The 21,187-nt window shown below is 39.9% G+C and overlaps 1 protein-coding gene across 1 annotated transcript in view; it reads left to right on the forward strand.

The window, feature by feature from the left end:
* LOC124717048 (peroxidase-like) overlaps positions 1-21,187 on the forward strand; it is a 117,137-nt gene that overhangs the window by 87,200 nt on the left and 8,750 nt on the right. The window contains exons 11-12 of the mRNA XM_047243722.1: positions 13,784-13,954; positions 18,250-18,439. Of these exons, the coding sequence (XP_047099678.1) occupies positions 13,784-13,954; positions 18,250-18,439 (361 nt within the window). The remainder of the gene's footprint in view (positions 1-13,783; positions 13,955-18,249; positions 18,440-21,187) is intronic.

Below are 21,187 nucleotides of genomic sequence, written 5' to 3' on the forward strand. Positions count from 1 at the left end.
AGCTATGGGAAAGATCCAAAAGTGTGGAAAATGGGTGCCACATGAATTGAATGAAAGACAGATGGTTGTTGTTGTTGCGGTCTTCAGTCCTGAGACTGGTTTGATGCAGCTCTCCATGCTACTCTATCCTGTGCAAGCTTCTTCATCTCCCAGTACCTACTGCAGCCTACATCCTTCTGAATGTGCTTAGTGTATTCATCTCTTGGTCACCCTCTACGATTTTTACCCTCCACGCTGTCCTCCAATGTTAAACTGGTGATCCTTTGATGCCTCAGAACATGTCCTACCAACCGATCCTTCTTGTAGTCAAGTTGTGCCACAAACTCCTCTTCTCCCCAATCCTATTCAATACTTCCTCATTAGTTATGTGATCTACCCATCTAATCTTCAGCATTCTTCTGTAGCACCACATTTCGAAAGCTTCTATTCTCTTCTTGTCCAAACTATTTATCATCCATATTTCACTTCCATACATGGCTACAATCCATACAAATACTTTCAGAAACGACTTCCTGATGTTTAAATCTATATTCGATGTTAACAAATTTCTCTTCTTCAGAAATGCTTTCCTTGCCATTGCCAGTCGACACTTTATATCCTCTCTACTTTGACCATCATCAGTTACTTTGCTCCCCAAATAGCAAAACTCCGTTACTACTTTAAGTGTCTCATTTCCTAATCTAATTCCCTCAGCATTGCCCGACTTAAATCGACTACATTCCATTATCCTCATTTTGCTTTTGTTGATGTTCATCTTATATCCTCCTTTCAAGACACTGTTCATTCCGTTAAACTGCTCTTCCAAGTCCTTTGCTGTCTCTGACAGAATTACAATGTCATTGGTGAACCTTAAAGTTTTTATTTCTTCTCCATGGATTTTAATACCTACTCTGAATTTTTCTTTTGTTTCCTTTACTGCTTGCTCAACATACAGATTGAATAACATCGGGGAGAGGCTACAACCCTGTCTCACTCCCTTCCCAACCACTGCTTCCCTTTCATGTCTGTCGACTCTTATAACTGCCATCTGGTTTCTGTACAAATTGTAAATAGCCTTTCGCTCCCTGTATTTTACCCCTGCCACCTTCAGAATTTGAAAGAGGTTATTCCAGTCAACATTGTCAAAAGCTTTCTCCAAGTCTACAAATGCTAGAAACGTAGGTTTGCCTTTTCTTAATCTAGTCATAGGGTCAGTATTGCCTCACGTGTTCCCATATTTCTATGGAATCCAAACTGATCTTCTCCGAGGTCGGCTTCTACCAGTTTTTCCATTCGTCTGTACAGAATTCGTGTTAGTATTTTGCAGCCGTGACTTATTAAACTGATAGTTCGGTAATTTTCACATCTGTCAGCACCTGCTTTCTTTGGGATTGGAATTATTATATTCTTCTTGAAGTCTGAGGGTATTTCGCCTGTCTCGTATATCTTGCTCAGCAGATGGTAGAGTTTTTTCAGGACTGGCTCTCCCAAGGCTGTCAGTAGTTGTAATGGAACGTTGTCTACTCCCGGTGCCTTTTTTTGACTTAGGTCTTTCAGTGCTCTATCAAATTCTTCACGCAGTATCATATCTCCCATTTAATCTTCATCTACATCATCTTCCATTTCTATAATATTGTCCTCAAGAACTTCGCCCTTGTATAGTCCCTCTATATACTCCTTCCACCTTACTGCTTTCCTTTCTTTGCTTAGAACTGGGTTTTCATCTGAGCCCTTGATATTCATACAAGTGGCTCTCTTTTCTCCAAAGGTCTCTTTAATTTTCCTGTAGGCAGTATCTATCTTACCCCTAGTGAGGTAAGCCTCTACATCCTTACATTTGTCCTCTAGCCATGCCTGCTTAGCCATTTTGCACTTCCTGTCGATCTCATTTTTGAGACGCTTGTATTCCTTTTTGCCTGCTTCATTTACTGCATTTTTATATTTTCTCCTTTCATCAATTAAATTCAGTATTTCTTCTGTCACCCAAAGATTTCTACTAGCCCGCATCTTTTTACCTACTTGATCCTCTGCTGCCTTCACCACTTCATCCCTCAAAGCTATCCATTCTTCTTCTACTGTATTTCTTTCCCCCATTCTTGTCAATTGTTCCTTTATGCTCCTCCTGAAGCTCTCTACAACCTCTGGTTCTTTCAGTTTATCCAGGTCCCGTCTCCTCAAATTCCCACCTTTTTGCAGTTTCTTCAGTTTTAATCTACAGTTCATAACCAATAGATTGTGGTCAGATTCCACATCTGCCCCTGGAAATGTCTTACAATTTAAAACCTGGTTCCTAAATCTCTGTCTTACCATTATATAATCTATCTGAAACCTGTCAGTATCTCCAGGCTTCTTCCATGTATACAACCTCCTCTTATGATTCTTGAACCAAGTGTTAGCTATGATTAAGCTGTGCTCTGTGCAAAATTCTAACAGGCGGCTTCCTCTTTCATTTGTTACCCCAGTCCATATTCACCTACTACATTTCCTTCTCTTCCTTTTCCTTCTATCGAATTCCAGTCACCCATGACTATTAAATTTTCGTCTCCCTTCACTATCTGAATAACTTCTTTTATCTCATCATACATATCTTCAATTTCTTCGTCATCTGCAGAGCTAGTTGGCATATAGACTTGTACTACTGTTGTAGGCATGGGCTTTGTGTCTATCTTGGCCACAATAATGCGCTCACTGTGTTGTTTGTAGTAGCTTACCCAAACTTCAAATTTTTTATTCATTATTAAACCTACTCCTGCATTACCCCTATTTGATTTTGTATTTGTAACCCTGTATTCACCTGGCCAGAAGTCTTGTTCCTCCTGCCACTGAACTTCACTAATTCCCACTATATCTAACTTTAACCTATCCATTTCCCTTTTTAAATTTTCTAATCTACCTGCCCGATTAAGGGATGTGACATTCCATGCTCCGATCCGCAGAACGCCAGTTTTCTTTCTCCTGATAATGACGTCCTCCTGAGTAGTCCCCGCGCGGAGATCCGAATGGGGGACTATTTGACCTCCGGAATATTTTACCCAAGAGGACGACATCATCATTTATCCATACAGTAAAGCTGCATGCCCTTGGGAAAAATTACGGCCGTAGTTTCCCCTTGCTTTCAGCCGTTCGTAGAACCAGCACAGCAAGGCCGTTTTGGTTGATGTTACAAGGCCAGATCAGTCAATCATCCAGACTGTTGCCCCTGCAACTACTAAAAAGGCTGCTGCCCCTCTTCAGGAACCATACGTTTGTCTGGCCTCTCAACAGATACCCCTCCGTTGTGGTTGCACCTACGTTACAGCTATCTGTGTCGCTGAGGCACGCAAGCCTCCCCACAAACGGCAAGGTCTATGGTTCATGGGGGGGGAGACAGATGGAAAACCGAAAAACCATTTGTCAAATTTTGCTTCAAAGACATGAAAGAAATTCAATTTTGCATCAAACTGTTACTACCAATGAGAAATGGATTTATTTTAAGAATCCTAAATGGGAAAAATCATGGGTTAATCTGGGACAACCATCAACATTGACGGCAAAACCAGATTGATTCAGCAAGAAGACAATGCCCTGTGTTTGTTGGGATCAGAAAGGTGTAGTGTATCATGAGCTTCTAAAACCCAGTGAAACTGTGAATACTAATCACTACAGACAACAAATGATCAATTTCAACTATGCATTGATCGAAAAAAGACAAGAATGGGCCAGAAGACATGGAAAATTAAATTTTTTACATGACAATGCACCTGCACACAAAGCAAAACTGGTTCAGCATACAATCAAAACACTTGGATGGGAGCTGCTACCCCACCTGCCGTATTGACCAGACTTGGCCCCATCTGACTACCATTTGTTTTCATTAATGGGACACAAATTGGCTGAGGAACACTTCGATTCCTACGAAGAAGTCGAAAATGGGGGGTCTGATTGGTTTGCTTCAAAAGACAAACATTTCTGTTGGTGTGGTGTCCACAAATTGCCAGAAAGGTGGTCAAAATGTATAGAAAGCAATGGTCAATACTTTGGATATAATTTTTTTACTTTTCAATTCAAAATTAGTGTTTCATTTAAAAAAAAAAAAAAAAAAAAAAAAAAAAAAAAAAAAAAAAAAAAAAAAACGCTCATTTCATACCGCTACAGCTGGTATACCATAATTAATTTATTACATACACTACATTTCATGAAACATTATTATTGAGGGTATTTTTTATACTGTGCTGATGACAATAGTATAAATAACACTCACATGGAGACATATTATTTATAGAAATATTTATAATTTACAGTACCCATAAACCAAGTGTTCGTCAAAATTCAAACTTACTAAGAATTGTTTATTTTAAGATCAATAGTGTTTATTTGAGAGCCCCTATAGTCCTCTTTAAAAGAAACATTTTACTGTTTCCAGAACCTATCATTCCAAAAGTTATTAATTCAAATCTTAAAATGTGATTCTTCCCAAAAGCCACTATTATAGTTTTATAGTCATGACTTTTCTGAGTCCAAAAATGTATAATCTTTCTAAAATAACATGTTAGTTAACAAAGTATTCTAACTGACAAATTTAACTTTCCAGAAAATTGTTGGCAGGCTTTGTAAAACCCTTATATGAAAAAACTCCCCTCACAAAAATACTTCCTACTTTATGGCTATTTCCTTATCATACAGCCTATAGATAAACCAATTTAATTCACTGCCAATTGTATCTTTGCATCTTTTACTTTCTCTGTCATTTATATTAACATTTAAAACACAATAGTCTTGTATTTGAGTATTCTGTGATTTCTGTACTACGTGTTTCTTTTTGGGCACAATGCCACAGTTAGTCCATGCCAGGCAGTCAACAAGTAAACTTCACAGTGAGTCATCATCAAATAGAACAATGACTGTGTTGTTGATCAGTCAGCACATGTTAATCATTCTATATAGTTATATTTGAGTCAAACAGGCTTCTGCAATAATTATGTGAAGTTCTAATTCAGTTGGTAATTAGTCATCAACAAGTGCCCCTCCTATGTTCAGTGTCATCATGTTAGTTAGTACCTGGAAATAAAAAAAGTATACATCTACAGATTTGTTGTCCATGACTCATCATGCAAACATCTATATTAGTCAGTTAATAACTGCACATTTTGATGAAGACTAAATAATTATAAGCAAATTACTGCAATGCTTATGCTCTCCAGTGTGGTACATCGTATCTTCTTTGTAAGTGCTGAAGAAATTTGTAAATTGGTTGAAATACTTTTAAAGGGCAGAAATCTGGTGTCATGTTTTATTCCAAGAAAAGGCCTAGTCCTCCTACCCATCACAACAGGTATCTGAACATGTGCAGGTCAGTACCCACCTGCTATACTCTCAATAATTAATGCCATCAAATTCCCCTTCCTAATCCTGGTGAGGTGCAGATCATGCCTAGAATAGCCCCTTCTCCCAATAGTCTCCAGTAGTACCATTACAATGTGTGCCCATCAGTAGTCATCAGCACCATCTCCAGTTCCACAGTGACTCATTACACAGCACTGTTGAGATGAGGCCAATTGTGCCTCCCAAACAGACCAACTGGGCTCACACTGGTGCTCCAGTTAGGGAAGCTATCTTGCTTAGGTCACCACCAACCATGCTGTGAGCCCTATCCCTGCCCAAGCTGTTCCCTGTCCCTCCCTCCTTTCACCATCTAATCATCTTTCATGATATCCTCTTTAAAAGGCTCTAAACCCTCAGTCATCTGATTCAGCCCAACACTCAGCTTGAAAATGCTGTTGGTCTGAAATTCTCCCCGTAACTTCTCTTGTAACTGAGCCTCTGGCATGACTGCTACCTAGCAGCAGCAGTCTCTTCTTCCTAACATTAGTGTTATTCCTAGCCTCCCTCCTCACAGACAGTCTGCTGCACATTTCATACTCCTACACTTATGTGAGGCTCCTCTCCCTTCAACTCTAACAGCTGGAACATGTTACTGGTAGAAACAACAACATTGTCAGACTGTGTACTCTTCCCACTAGCCTTCCTACCAACTGCCAGTTCCCAACCATTCCTCTTACCACTGCCTTCCTTCATCCTCATTAGCTCTCTCCTACCTTCATCAAAATGTACCTCAAGTGCATAAATCTTCCTCTCTTGCTGCATATTTTACAGCTCAAGAGAGAGTCTCGGTGACCTTCCCAGGGTTCTCCTCACTACATGCCCCCTTCCTTTCCAGTAATCATTTTGCTACAGCTCCTACAGTGTATCCCACTACTTACTTTCCTATGGTAGCTCCCACAGTATCCACTCATGTCCAAATGAAATATCTACAGCAAATAAAAACACTAAATGTGTGAAACTAAATGGATATTCTGATATGTATTTTGTTTGTTTCAATACAAAGAAAGTTACCTTATGATAATGTGCTGAGTTTGCTATGAGTGTGAGTTCAGTAACTTCAGTTATACTTACAAAAAAATACCATAAAATGACACATGGTATTTCCTAAATGCAATACAGAGATGACAAGTCTTCACTTTTGTGACAAGAAATAAAAAGATGGTCTTGAAATAAGACAGCCTTGGTTGCAACTTTGTTTAGTGCAGATATTCACATCAAAAGTATATGTAAAATGTGCATGAATTTGCACAGTTCACTATGAGTAAGTAAACAAAAGTCAGGCCTAGATAATGAGTATTGGAAATTCAGTGTACAGTAAATGTTAAATGTAATAGCCAATAAATATACTAAAAAGTATGCAAAATGTGAAACAGATAAGAAACAAGAAAAATATGATCAAAACTTGTGTTTTGATGAGCACTAAAATCACACTTGACACTTAGTGGCCATCTGCCATTATTATCTTGACAAGTACAGAACAGTAAAAACACCACATGTTTGAATACAGTACTTCAATATGAATGCAGTAATTCAGAATCAAAAAGACAATTGTCAGGATTATTGCAGGGAGCTTGGCTACTATTCTTCAAAAGACTAAATGTGCTGTTATTTCCATGCATCTATATGGTGTCTGTTCAAAATATGTATTTTTGTCCCTGTGAATATCCAGAGGGGGCAGGGGGAGGGGGGGGAAGATGGAGTCAATTAAAAAGCTAGTGATATGCCCAATAAAAATATAAGATTAGAAGAAATTTTTTTTATTATTCAGACAGTACAAGTGACACTGTAGTCAGAAAGAAAATTCTTTGTGGGAATAAAAATTTCCACAAAATGTAAAATGAATAGCAAATAAAAATGCATCTGGAAAATTTGTTGGAGAATATCTACTTACCACTTCAGTTCTTCTATTTAATAATTTTGTAGAGCTTGTACATATCAACATGAACATTTTTACTTGAAAATGCTAGATTTAAGTGCAATGTCTGTTACAATCAAATACATTCTTCGATGTATGGCCAAAATGAGTAAACAAATCTCTTCCAGTTAGCATATACCTGTATATGTAGCATATATCAAACAATGGAAAATCCAGGATGGAATGTAACAAAATCATGAAAAGGAAAGTTGCTACTCACCATATAGCGCAGCTGCTGACTTGCAGATAGGCACAACAAAAAACAGTCTTTTTGTTGTGCCTATCTGTGACTCAGCATCTCTGCTACACGGTATGTAGCATATACATATAAACTGTAAGACTGGTACATATGATGCAAGACAAAAAGTTCTCAATGTGATGTAGATACGGAATTGATATAGATAATTCTTCTTCTTTCCTGTAGTGTTGATACAATGTTTCTGTTATAAAATCTTTTACTTTTGTGATATATACCTAATGGGGAGCATACCTTATTGTTACATTCAGCCATCATGATCAGATTAATAACTATCAGTTTTACTGTAAATCACTGACAGTAGTTGTATCTCTAAATAAATTGACAAGAAGCTGTCACTCTGTGATTTTCAATCCTTGTCAGGAGTTTTTCTATGAGAAATAATTGAAAGCCATGCATCAGCCCCTCACAGTCTCTTCATCAGCACACTATGCCAGAAAATTATAGTTAAGTCTCCATGGGCAATGGGCCTTCAATTAAATCTGTGTAGCATTATTAATAGCACAAAGATAAGTAATGGCTTGCTAGTGCTGCCCTTAGGAAGTGAAATCCCGCACTGCTGACCAACACGTTTGAATGTGAAAAGGCTATACCTAGATTTTGAGCCTGTTTGTTCCTTCCATAGGGAGAGAAGAGTGATATGTCTTGTAAGGTTAGAAAGGAGGGGCATGTCACTTATAAATGTGTCTATCAGCAGTACTGGAATTTCACTTCCTGAAGGTAGCACTGTCCAGTCTTTCTGCCTGTTTGCAATTTTATAGTTTTTCTTTAGATATAATTAATACTCTCTTTAACTGTTTGATGAAACTTATGTTTCCTGCTGATGGCCCATAAAGTATTAGTACTTTAACTTGCATATTTTCAGATCTTGTTTAGCAAACACCTGTTCAGTATTGAGTTGTTCAGACTGGGACTTACCAATTTTTATACATATAATCACTCCAATTTCTTTTCCTGCTTCTAAAATAATATGACATTAAGCAATTAAGCACACTGCAACTGGGCATAAATTTCACCAAAAACTGGTTTGAGCAGTCACTTGAAGACATATACACTAACTAAAATGACTGTAATAAGATGAGAAATCCATACACTTTGAAAAAAATTATGGCTGATAATTTTAGCTTGTTTTCATCTTCATATTTCTCATGGTTTCAATGACTTTTTAAGTCATTTTTTGATTAACTTCTACATTGCGTAGAGAAAATTAAATCCTATAGAAAATCCAGGATGGAGTAATGACAATAGTATGAAAAGGATAAATTGCTACTCACCATATAGTGGAAATGTTGAATCGCAGACAGGCCCAACTACCCAACTAAATGACTACTAAACTGTGACACACACACACACACACACACACACACACAAAACCACTGTCTCTGGCTGCCGATGTAATGTGAGCTATTGTGCATGATGGGAGAACCAAACCCGATGGTGGAGATAAGGAGGTGGCTGGGGTGGGAAAGTGGAGGGACGGTATGGTATGGGTGGGGGATGGTAAAGTGCTGCTTGTGGGGGCATATAGTGACTAGGCAGAGAGGGAGTAGGGCAGTTAGTGCAGTCAGGAGGTTAGATGGTGGGCAGGTTGGGATGGAAAAGGAGAGAAGTAAACAGACTTTGAGTGTGATAGTGGAACAGAATATTGTGGAGTGAGAACAGGAAGGGATAGGTGGGTGAAGGACAATGAGTAACGAATGTTGAGGCCAGGAGGGTTACGGAAACATAGGATAAATTGCAGGGAGAGTTCTTGCCTGCACAATTCAGAAAAGCTGGCATTGATAGGAAGGATACATTGAAGAACATTGTTGTGGGTAGTCCACCTGTTTCTTGGCTACAGTTTGTCAGTGGCCATTCATGCAGATAGACAGCTTGTTAGTTGTCATGTCCACAGAGAATGTAGCAGAGTAGTTGCTGCTTAACTTGTAGATCACATGACTGGTTTCACAGGTAGCCATGCCTTTGATAGGGTAGATGATGCTTGTGACTGGGCTGGAGTAGGTCGGAGGATGTGTGGGACAGGTGTGCATCTAGGTCTGCTAAAGGGATATGAACAATGAGGTAAGAGGTTGAGAATAGGAGCTGTGTAGGAGTGGACAAGGATATTGTGTAGGTTCGGTGGTCGCTGTAATACCACTGTGAGAGGGGTGAGGAAGATAGTGAGTGGGATATTCCTCATTTCAGGGCACTACAAGAGGTAGTTGAAACCTTAACGGAGGGTGTGATTCAGTTGCTCCAGATCTGTGTGGTACTGAGTTATGGGTTGTATGCTCCTCTGTGACCCGACAGTGGGACTTCAGGAAGTGGTGTGTGTTCAGAGACATAAGGTGCAGGAGATCTATTTCTGTACACATGTGCTCTATGAAGGCCTCAGTGAGACCCCCGGTATATTGTGAGAGGACTACTTGTTACTACAGATGCAGTAGCCATGGGTGGCTAGGCTGTACGGAAGGGAAGTTTTGGTATGAAATAGGTGGCAGCTGTCAAAGTGGATGAATTGCTGGTGGTTGGTAGGTCTGGTATGGAGGGAGGTATTGATGTAGCCATCTTTGAGATGGAGATCAACATGAAGATGGCTTGTATGGCTGAGGAGGACTAGGTGAAGCAAATGGGGAAGAAGGTGTTGATGTTCTGGAGGAATTTGATTACAGGTGATGCCTTCAAAGCAGAAGTAATGTGGGTGAGCATGTAGTTACTCATGGCAACCAGGAAGGAGGTTGTAGACTTGGAGTTCATCAATAGTAGAAAACATTCAACAGTGGCCAGACCATAGGCATTAGGGATGTTAGTATAAAGGGAGGTGGCATAAATAGTGATGAGCAGGCCACTGTCTGGTAAAGGAACAGGAACCATGGAGAGTCGGTGGAGTTAATGGTTGGTATTTTTTATGTAGATGGTTAGGTTGTGGGTAATAGCCTGAAGGTGTTGGTCCAAGAGAGCAGAGTTTCTCTCAGTGGGGGTGGCACAGTAACTGGCAAGAATATGGTGTCCTGTGTGGCTAGGTTTATGGACTTTAGGAAGCATGAGTGAGGCGTGTTAGGGGTGAAGAGAGAGAGAGACTCTGGGGAGAGGTTCTGGAATAGGCCAAAGGATTTGAGGAGAGACTGGAGATCATGCTTTCTCACATGGTGCCTATTGATGCCATCTTCTGTCACAGTATCATCCCTAATGCCCATGGCCTAGCCTCTATTGAACACTACCATTACCCAATGCCCAATGGATTCCAAACCTAAAACCTCCTTCCTGGTCACCATGACTAACTACATCCTCACCCAAAATTACTTTTGCTTTGAAGACATCATCGGTAATCAAATCTGGGGTACAGCAATAGGCACTCACATGGAACCATCCTATGACAACCTTTTCATGGGCCATCTAAAGGGATCCTTCCTAAAACACCCAGAATCCTAAACTCCTCACCTAGTACAGGTTCACTAATGACATCTTCGTGATCTCAATTGAGAGTGAGGACACCCTGTCCACATTCCTCCAGAATATCAACACCTTCTACCTCATTTGCTTCACCTGGTCCTCTTCAAACCGCCTTCCTCGAAGTTGACCTCCATCTCAAAACTGGCTACATCAGTACCTCCGTCAATATCAAACCTACAAACCACCAGCAATACCTCCACTTTGACAGCTGCCACCCATTCCATACCAAAAAGTCCATTCCATACTGCCTAGCCACACATGGCAGTTGCAATTGTAGTGACAAGCAGTCCCTCTCAAAATATACCAAAGGTCTCACTGCGGTCTTCACAGACCGTAATTACCCTCCAAATCTTGTACAGAAACAGATCTCCTGTGCCTTAACTCTCCATACACATACCACCTCCCAAAGTCCCACCATCTAGCCACAGAGAAGCACACCCCTTGTGACTCAGTACCACCCAGGACTGGAGCAACTGAATCACATTCTCCCCCAGGACTTCGACCACCTCCCATTGTGCCCTGCAATGAGGAATGTCCTACCTGTACCCTAGCCACCACTCCCACAGTGATGTTCCACACAGCATCCTTGGTCACCCCTACACAATCCCTGCTCCCAGCCCCTTGCCTCATGGTTCATATCCCTCTAATGGATCTAGATGCAAGACCTGTCCCATGCATCATCCTGCCACCACCTACTCCAGTCTGGTAACAAGCATAATCCATCTCATCAAAGGCAGAGATACCCGTGAAACCAGGAAGTGTCCTTTACTTTGAACATTTCTACAAGAAATCCACAAGCATGTAGTTCACTGTCTATATTTAAGAGCACAATGAATTCAACACAAATAATTTTCATTGACCTTAAAAAAACAAGTAACCAACTTTGTAACTGTTTCCTAATAGGGCAATAAGTTCGTAACTAATTGCAAGTACTTGTAATACCAATCTTGGTTTAGGGGACAACAAAAGGAAGGCTTTTACAGCCAAATTCTGCTCTCCACTAGTCTGACTATCAAATCTTTAAGTCCTCACTCTTCTTTAGCGGAGCACAGTAGAAGTGACTAACACTTTAATTATGATCTGTACAAGTTAACAGTTTCTAAGGACTTGCCAAGTGAGTCTGACAGAAAACTAACAGGCCCATGAGGAGTTTCCGAGGTCCTTTGGTGGTAAAGGCAGCATGCGGTCAGTTGTGCTGGATGTAGAGTGGACTACTTCTCTTGGCTGGGTGCATCACAACTGCCACGATCATTGCAGACACGGCCCTAATACCTACACAGTGGAAGTACACTTCCTCCTGATTGGCTACTTGCGACACTGGCAGATGCAAAAAAAGGTTCAAGGCAGGAGCAACCTCTCTTGCTGATTTAAACACCCTCTGTGCTTTAGTCCGCTGGCCGGTGTGGCCGTGCGGTTAAAGGCGCTTCAGTCTGGAACCGCGTGACCGCTACGGTCGCAGGTTCGAATCCTGCCTCGGGCATGGATGTGTGTGATGTCCTTAGGTTAGTTAGGTTTAATTAGTTCTAAGTTCTAGGCGACTGATGACCTCAGCAGTTGAGTCGCATAGTGCTCAGAGCCATTTTTGTGCTTTAGTCCAGTGTAGGCAAAGGCCCTCTGCAGGTTGCACTGCAAATAGTGGAGTTGGAATGTCAGGTAGTCACAGGGACTGAGCTGGCAACCAACCCAATGGCAGTATGTTACTGTGTAGCATTGGCACTTGATATCTTTTGCAACACACCACCAGTCATGTCACCTAAAAGCTAAGCTGCAACTATGGTGCTTCAATCTACATGGGCATGACAACTAACAACCTGTCCATCTGCATGAATGGCCACTAACAAACTGTGGCCAAGAAGCTGCTGGACCACCCAGCATGATGCCCATCACAACACTCTTCATTTTAATGACTACTTCACAGCCTGTTCCATCTGGATCCTTTCTACCAACACCAGCTTATCTGAATTGCACAGGTGAGAATTATCCCTGCAACTTATCCTGCATTCCCATATCCCTCCTGGCCACAACATTTGTTAGCCATTGTCCTTCACCCACCTATCCCTTCCCTGTTCTGACTCCAGTCTTGTATTCCATAAGTGCACCCACAGTCTTCGTACTTTTCTGCCACTGCCCTGCTCTCTGTCTAACCTCCTGACTGCACCTAGCTGTCCTACCCTCACCCCATCGCTATGCTACCACAGCCAGCACTTTACTGCCACCCACCCGTACTCTGTATCGCACCCCCTCTCTTCCCTACCCACCTCCTTACTCCCATCATCCAGAGTGCTTCTCCCATCATGTGCTGTTGCTTGCAGTCTGGCCTCAGCAGCCAGAGACAGTGGTCATGTGTGTGCAAGCTGCATTTGCGTGAATGTGTGGGTGTATGTTGTCTATTTCAGAAGAAGATCTTCTGGCTGAAAACTTGTGTGTTTAGTACTCTTTTTGTAGTGCCCGTCTGTGACTCAGCATCTCAATTATATGGTGGGTAGCAATCTATCCTTTTCATAATATTGTCAAATATTAAATAAATGTTCTTCCAGATCTACAGTTCTGTAACATTTCTTCTTATTTCTGTGTTTGCTGTAAATCTATTTCTTAACGCAGTTTCCATTTGCCTTTACAGTAGTTTGCAGTTTCCATTTGCCTTCACTGTAGTTTGTCATTCTTTTCACTGAGCCTTATATCTGTTGTGCCTTATCCTTGGAATTTTTCTCTCCATTCCCAAATTAAGTTAAATAACACTGACCAATGTCAGTCATCCTGTTTCGAATTAACAATATTAATGCAAATATTTCAATATTCTTTCACTAGTGCTTGAATTAATGAAGTTTAAATGATTTCAGCTTAACAGGAACCTGTTCCAAGTTGATGGGCCTTACGGCCAGGACCTGGACATGTTTGACATAATAAGAGGGAGAGATAATGGCTTGGGACACTATAATGATTATCGAGAATTAATAGGCCTACCAAGAGCAACAAAATTTGAAGACTTTGCTGATCTTATGTCATATGAGGTATTTAAACAGTCATTGTTACTCTATGTTCATTTTTATTTGTGAAAATTAAACACTAAGTACTACATCTTAACTAGTCTTTATAATTCAATTTGGGCTAATGGTTCAGAATGATATAATTTTCTAAGCAGAGCATATATTAATTGAATCATATCCATTAATAAAACTGATATTGATCTTTCATGATAGAAAACAACAAATAAAATGGAGGAAAGGCAATCATCTTCAATATCTGTAACTCTAGGCTACTCACAGTTTTCCCCATATTTGCAAACATCCACAAATGCTTTTTGGAAATAATTTTGTCCCAATGGTGTGCCAAAAAACAGCAAATGTCTATCACAGGTGGACAGATGAACCTATGTATATTGAAATTTTACTTCAAGAAGCTGGTGCAAATTTCAATTTCCTGTTTATAGCAGACATTACATACCTTCCCAAAGTCACACATTTCAGCTGATGGAGATAAGCCAGAATATGATATCCTGTAATGATATTGTTATAATTTACAACTCTGTTATGTGCCTACCATACCATAAAATATCATCATCATTGGTTTTATGCTATGCTGGGAAAGCCTTCATTTCTTCATTTCTGGCAGTCTATCACTTGCTTCTCAATGCTACCATCCAGCACATCATGAAAGACCTCAAATCTCTTCCTCTCTTGCCTTCTCTTCACTTCAACATTCCCTTGTAAGACTTCCAACAAAATGCCCTCCCCCCCCCCCCCCACTTCTTTCCTAACATATGTCCCATTTAGTTTCTTCTCCTTATTTTATTACACATTGTCTCTGCTCTCATGGTCTTCTCAGCATCTCAACATCTCACTTCACTACTCAACTTATTCTTTCTGTCCTGCACCACATTCACTTCTCAGAAGCCTGCACCATGTCTACATCTCAAAAGTTTCTAACTTATTCTTTCTTTCTGCTTCATTTTCCATGTTTCAGAACCACTCAGGATGACACTCAATACACTTCATCACTCTTTCCCTCGAATATTTCTCCATATTGCTGAAGAAAAGTCGCCTATTCTTATAAAATGCCTTTTCCTCATTGCTACCCAGGTTTTAATTTCTGTGCTCCATTTCCAATTGATTTCCTTTCTGCTTCCTAAGTGTTAAAGTTTTGCAAATGTTCTAATGATTCTCCATCCAGTATTATATTTGCTCTTTCATTTCCTCCTAATCTCATTACTTTCATTTTCTTTGTATTCATGTTAATTCCATAGCTCTTTCTTTAGTTTCAATGGCATCCAGAGTCCCTGTAACTTTTTTTCCATCCACTGCTAGAAGGACTAAGTCATCTGCAAACATACCATGAAATAATGCTAGAGGACAAATAGTGTATACACTGATGATGCCATAGCTGTTGCAAAACATGTTTGGGTGAGAATAAAATAAAACTGTGCTTAAAGCAGATCTGATCTCCAAAAATAAAAATTTGAGGAAAGGCCAGACACAGAACAAGGGTTGCATCTGGAAAGTGGGCCAGAGAGGGGTGGAGGTGGGGAGGGGGGAGGGGGAAGGTTAACATAAGCACAGAAGATGTAATTAATCAGTTAGTCCATGAATGAAGCAGAAACAGTTCATGGTGAAATATCAGCAGAAATGGATCTGAGATTGTTCCAGTGGAAAGACTGCAGTCCTTGCTTGACTTACCTGGATAAACAGTATTTTGTTTCAGTGTTTCATAAAGGCTAGTGATGGTGGAAATACCATGTTTATGATCCACAAAACTAAATGCTGTAAATAGTTGCAGCATTGTGGAGTCCACGGACAGACATGAGACAAATAACAGCAAAGGCAGAGACAGAGACATCCACTAGGAGGTCTTTTATTCCTACTGTGGGTACCCTCACTGGGCTTATATGAGGTTACATATATTAATATGTTTGTATCAAGCATTTGGATGTGAAAAGGTGTTACTAGCACTTTTAAGGTACCTCAGATAGCTAGAATTTAATAGTAACAAGAATGGAATAATTAATTTAATATATTAACAATTTGGTAAGATTGATGTTTGGTAGATTGATTTAGAATAGCGTACAAGGATAGTAAGTCACATGAAATAAAATCAAAGTATGCACTCATCATTATCACTGTCTCATTTGAGAATAGAGTTGTGAACACAGGTCTGCAGACTAGTGTTATGTGAGTGTGTGAATGAATGTAGTGCTGTTTGTTTCTGCTCACAGTCAGGGAACTCAGTGTTTCTGTAATTTTATCTTTGGTGGAGGGTCTTCCCCTTCCTGTTGTTACATGTAGACTCCGGAACTGAGTTGGATTTGTTGTTGGCAGAAGATGTGGCCAGCCTGTGAATGGGTGCCTGTACCCAGCTGGAATGTTCTCTGGAACCAGTCAGCCCACTTGTGATTTTCAAGGATTCCTTTCTGTATTTAGAGTAGTTCCAAACTAGTTTATTTTCCAAAAAATTACCATTGAACCTGAGAACTGACATACTTAAAAATACAGATGCTGTTGGTAAAATGTTCCCTGGGCTGAGGGAGGATAGATTTGCCTGTGGGAAGCACATTCATTCTCTCACAAATAAAAAGATATGTGGGGCACATGTAAAACATTGTCAAACAAAATTCAAATGCTGATTTCCTTGGCCATGACAATACCATTTCATTAATTCTAACTCTGACAGCTAAGATAACTCTCCCTCACTCAACTATAATACATGAAACCTGATCACTGCAATACCAATAGTCAGTCCGTTGGTGATTAGTTGCTTTTACTCATTTTTATTTGGTGTTTACATTGAGTAATTTCTGTTATCATTATATATTTTTAGTCTGTAGTGAAGGGACTAAATGGGAGCGGCCCGCGAACAAACAAAACGAATGGGAAAGGACATACAAGAACAATGACAGATGACCGAGCAAGACCTTATGAACAACAACACGCAAGAAGCAATGTCCACTCACACACGGAAACAAAGCAAACACTGTCTGTAGGCGGGATGTCGATATACTCACGTGAATATCAGACTGCCTCGCTGAATGAGAGGCAGGCGCTTAAATATATGATGGGTACATTGCTATTGGCCACTGGGACCACTTGCTCCACTGTGGCACCCTCACATTATATGTGGGCCAGGAGCTCACGCAGCCACGGCTTACGGTGTGATGGCTGCAGAGCCCTCTAGAGGTAATCGAGGTCCATGCTGTCTGGTGCGGATTCGAAACCAGCAGTGCTCCGTACCAGAGTAACAGTTTTATTTCGTCAGCTTGCGCTGTCCCCACCCCACTGATGAGTTTTATTATTTGTGTAGTTTGGCTCTGTCTTAATGTTGACTAAATCCATTGAGTGAAAGAGGGGGTGGCGCAGCTGATGAAGTAAATGTTGCCTATGGCAATCATTCACCAGTAACTGATGCTGTCTGACTGCTTCTTGTAATAACTCTTACTCAGAACTCCTTTTTTACAATAGTTATAGTGATTTATTTCTGATACCTATGTACAGTCAGCTCTTGAGGTACCGCCTACTGCATTACTGGCTGTTAAATTGCTTCTTGCTACTTTCGCTGTTATACACAAAGTTCCTCATTATACATTCTTTGTTTCTTTTTTCCTCTGAAGTCCAACAGTCATCTCGAAGTATCCCGCCACCGTGACTCTGGACCTCCATGGAGCAACGTCATCAGCCTCACTGCGTTTGCTCCACGGCAGCCCCCTACTTGCCGCGTCAATGAAAGTCCGCGCTGGTTGCTGGCTCGGTGTTTGAATTATCTGCACATATAAAAACCAAATACTTCCGCAGTATTTATGCACATAACTAACAAATCCTAGCCCGCAGTTCAATTTTATCATTTAATTAGAATTTGTGCAAGGCCAGAGGCGATAGATGGTGCATGCAACAGACCACTTGTCGTCTGTTACACCACGAGCTTACCACATCATTTGAGGTGCAGATTTTTTTGAAGAGCATATTCACACATACAGTCATTTACTAAAGTTACAAAACTAGATTTGCAAATAGTGGAGCTGTCAGAGAAATATGTTGAAATAAAACTCATATGAGCAAGAAGTGTATAGAAGAGAAGCAAGAGTCTGAAGAGAGTGTACAGCATGAAACTTTGATTTCATTTTGCACCTAACCAGAGAACACACAATGTAATTTACAGTTTTAATCTGAAATACCTACTAATGAGTTGTTTTATTCGATTAAACATGACTATTTGAATGGTGACAATGTGAGACACCTAAAAACAGAGTTGTTTACACAATATGCACATTAATCAAAAAAGCATATAAGTTATTTCCAGCTGACATAACTTTCCTTTTAAGGATGCCATAGCCTTGGGACAGTATTATGCAGATCCAGATGACGTTGAGCTGATGATGGTGATGCTGGAGAAAACCAGCCCAGACAAACTGACAGTGAGGCAGGCTATTGTCGCAGAGCAGTTCTACCGCTGGAGATGTGGAGACAGATTCTTCTATGATTATAGTGGGTCCCCTTACCCATTCTCAGAAGGTATCAGTTAATGTCTCATTGCTTTACATTTTTTCACTGTTTAATAAGTCTGTATAAACTTTGTTACTGTTTTCTTCCTATCAGCAAACATTACTTATGTGATTTGACATGGTTCAGAATAACAAACACTGCCCTTGTTATTTCATTAGCACATTCACAATATGGCACCCTTCCTCTTTTTCCATTACTTTGTAAATATTTTCAAATCCCTAACCCCCCCTCCCAGCCCCCCCCCTCTCTCTGTCTCTCTCTCTCTCTCTCTCTCTCTCTCTCTGTGTGTGTGTGTGTGTGTGTGTGTGTGTGTGTGTGTGTGTTTATGCATCAATATTTAAAAGCTAAGTAAAATCATGAAACAAGAGTGTGTCCACATTCATTTATTCAAATGCCTTGTTCAACAAATCTGATCATGAAGATGCTCTTCAGAGTTGTGAAATGAGTCAAACTACATGTAAACTGGCAGAAGCAGATTAAACAAGCTTACTCCATTTCAAACATATCCACACCAACAATATCGGTATGAAGTGTAACTCTTGTGGGCGTGAAAACACGTTTGTATTGATTGTGGCTTTGAAGCAGACTACCTCTAAATGCCATTTTGGTGGATTTATTGTCATGTCTGAAACATACACTGTGTCAGTTCATGAAAATTGCTGGTCGAAGGCTTGTATGGAAATATTTGGTTTTCCACCATATACCACACAAGTTATATGGGCAACAAATCAGGAAACCAGTGGGGGCAGAAAAGAATCCATACATTCTTCAAGCCATTTGAGGTGTGAACTGTATGTGAGATCTTACAGTATCCTGCTGAAATATGCGATTTTGTACCATGGCCATGAGGTCTATGACAACAATGTTTGTCATTCTTTCCATTTACTGGAAAACATTCAGTCTCCACTCAACTACTATGGAATCAGTCCTTTTGTCATGTCCCACAGCTCCCCAGACCATGATTCCAAGAGATGAAGACATAAGGGTCTTGATAATTGCTGGTTCACCACATCCTCTACAGGCCCTTTGATCTCACTTGACTGCCACAAGCAGAAGCAAGACTCATAGGTGAACACCACAGAATGCTACCCAATACCTCATTTCATTCTGGCTTTATGCCATGCAAGGGTCTATTGTTTTGGAATGGCATCAGCAGTAACTGACATATGGCATCTTGAGATCTGATCTTACCTTTCTAAATGACTCAGTCCCACAGTTCAATTTATTGTAATAATGTTACTTTCCTTATTAAAATTATTTCAAGATTTTTGACTAAAGCCACAGACATAGAAATGATTTTTGCACTTTTTGGGACATAGGTTGCAGATGAATAATGTGCAACTCATTTGTTGATAAAGTCAACAGTTAAAAAGTTATCCTCAACTTAATTCTCTTGATGTCAAAGTAGCTGTTCTTGCCCATTGTCATGTAATAAAATGGTGTGTGATCTCACTGAGAAAGGCCACAGTTTGTCATGTTTAAGAACAAAATTCATCTTTCTTCCTAGAATCAATTTTTTGTCATAATCCATTCATCAAACAATTAAGACAATAACGAAGTACAATACTGTTTCATTTGGAAATACTGTAACTATGTAAACTCAAAATATTATTGAATGAAACATGTTTTGAAGTACCACTTTTATATCTTTCGCACATCTGACAAAACACTTCTTGACTGCTGACACTTTTTGTAGAACAATATAACTCTATGGATGCATTGCATGTGGGTGCTGTGGAGAAAAGTTCAATTTTGCCTCCCCTATTCATCCACTATTAACACTCGAAACAGACTTCCTTACAACTTCACTGCCACATTATGACATTCTATCCATATATAGAAGCTTCAGAGAGTAAAACAAAGCAAAGACAAAGATGTTTCATTCCAACAGATCAAACACTTCCATAAATATCAGTATACTTCAACTGAAATCATGTTTAGGTAGATATTACTATTTAATTCATTAGCATATTTTGTTAAATATAATTTGTTAGGTAATTTTTAAATATGGTTTTTAATAATGGAATTTTTAATAATTTTGTTTGCTGAGAATAAGTTCCACTGCTGACACTCATTATAGTAAGCAATATGGATCACATGATACAATTAATGTTTTCAGATAGCAGGTGCAAAATATGTAGAAAAGGATGTTTAACATATGGAAGAAACAATATAAAATCATAAATGAAACTTCAAACACACGTCCCAAAACATCAAAATGAATCTGCAAACACACACACACACACACACACACACACACACACACACACACACACACACACAGTAAATATAGTTTGTGAATGCTGAGAGATATCACGGGGACAATTACTGTATCGAGATGTTTATTTAGACACAGTTACAGCATCATCTATTATTGCACATGTATTACCAAAGTATAGGTTCATTTCAACTTCCAATAATCTGTTCCAATGGTTCTACGAATCTCTGGCTGGATTTCATCTATTGTCATCCTCCTGCTCATCAGAAATGGTATAACAATCTTATGTTCTTCTTGTGATGTAGGCTTTATGGAAGGACCCCCCACCTGATCTCTTCACAGACTGTTGTCCTCACCAAATTTCATCTCTATTCATTATCCAGTCATGGCACTACAACTAAATGTCTGTGAAATTTACTGGATGATGATCCCATGTCCTTCCTGCCAATGATGGCATCTTTCATAAAGTCTGAATGTTGTTACTAAGTTGTACATGCACAGCCTAAGGGATACTGTGCTGTGATCTCCAAAAGTAAAGT

Source organism: Schistocerca piceifrons, chromosome 9, assembly GCF_021461385.2.
Source record: "Schistocerca piceifrons isolate TAMUIC-IGC-003096 chromosome 9, iqSchPice1.1, whole genome shotgun sequence".
Classification (NCBI taxonomy): Eukaryota; Metazoa; Arthropoda; class Insecta; order Orthoptera; family Acrididae; genus Schistocerca; species Schistocerca piceifrons.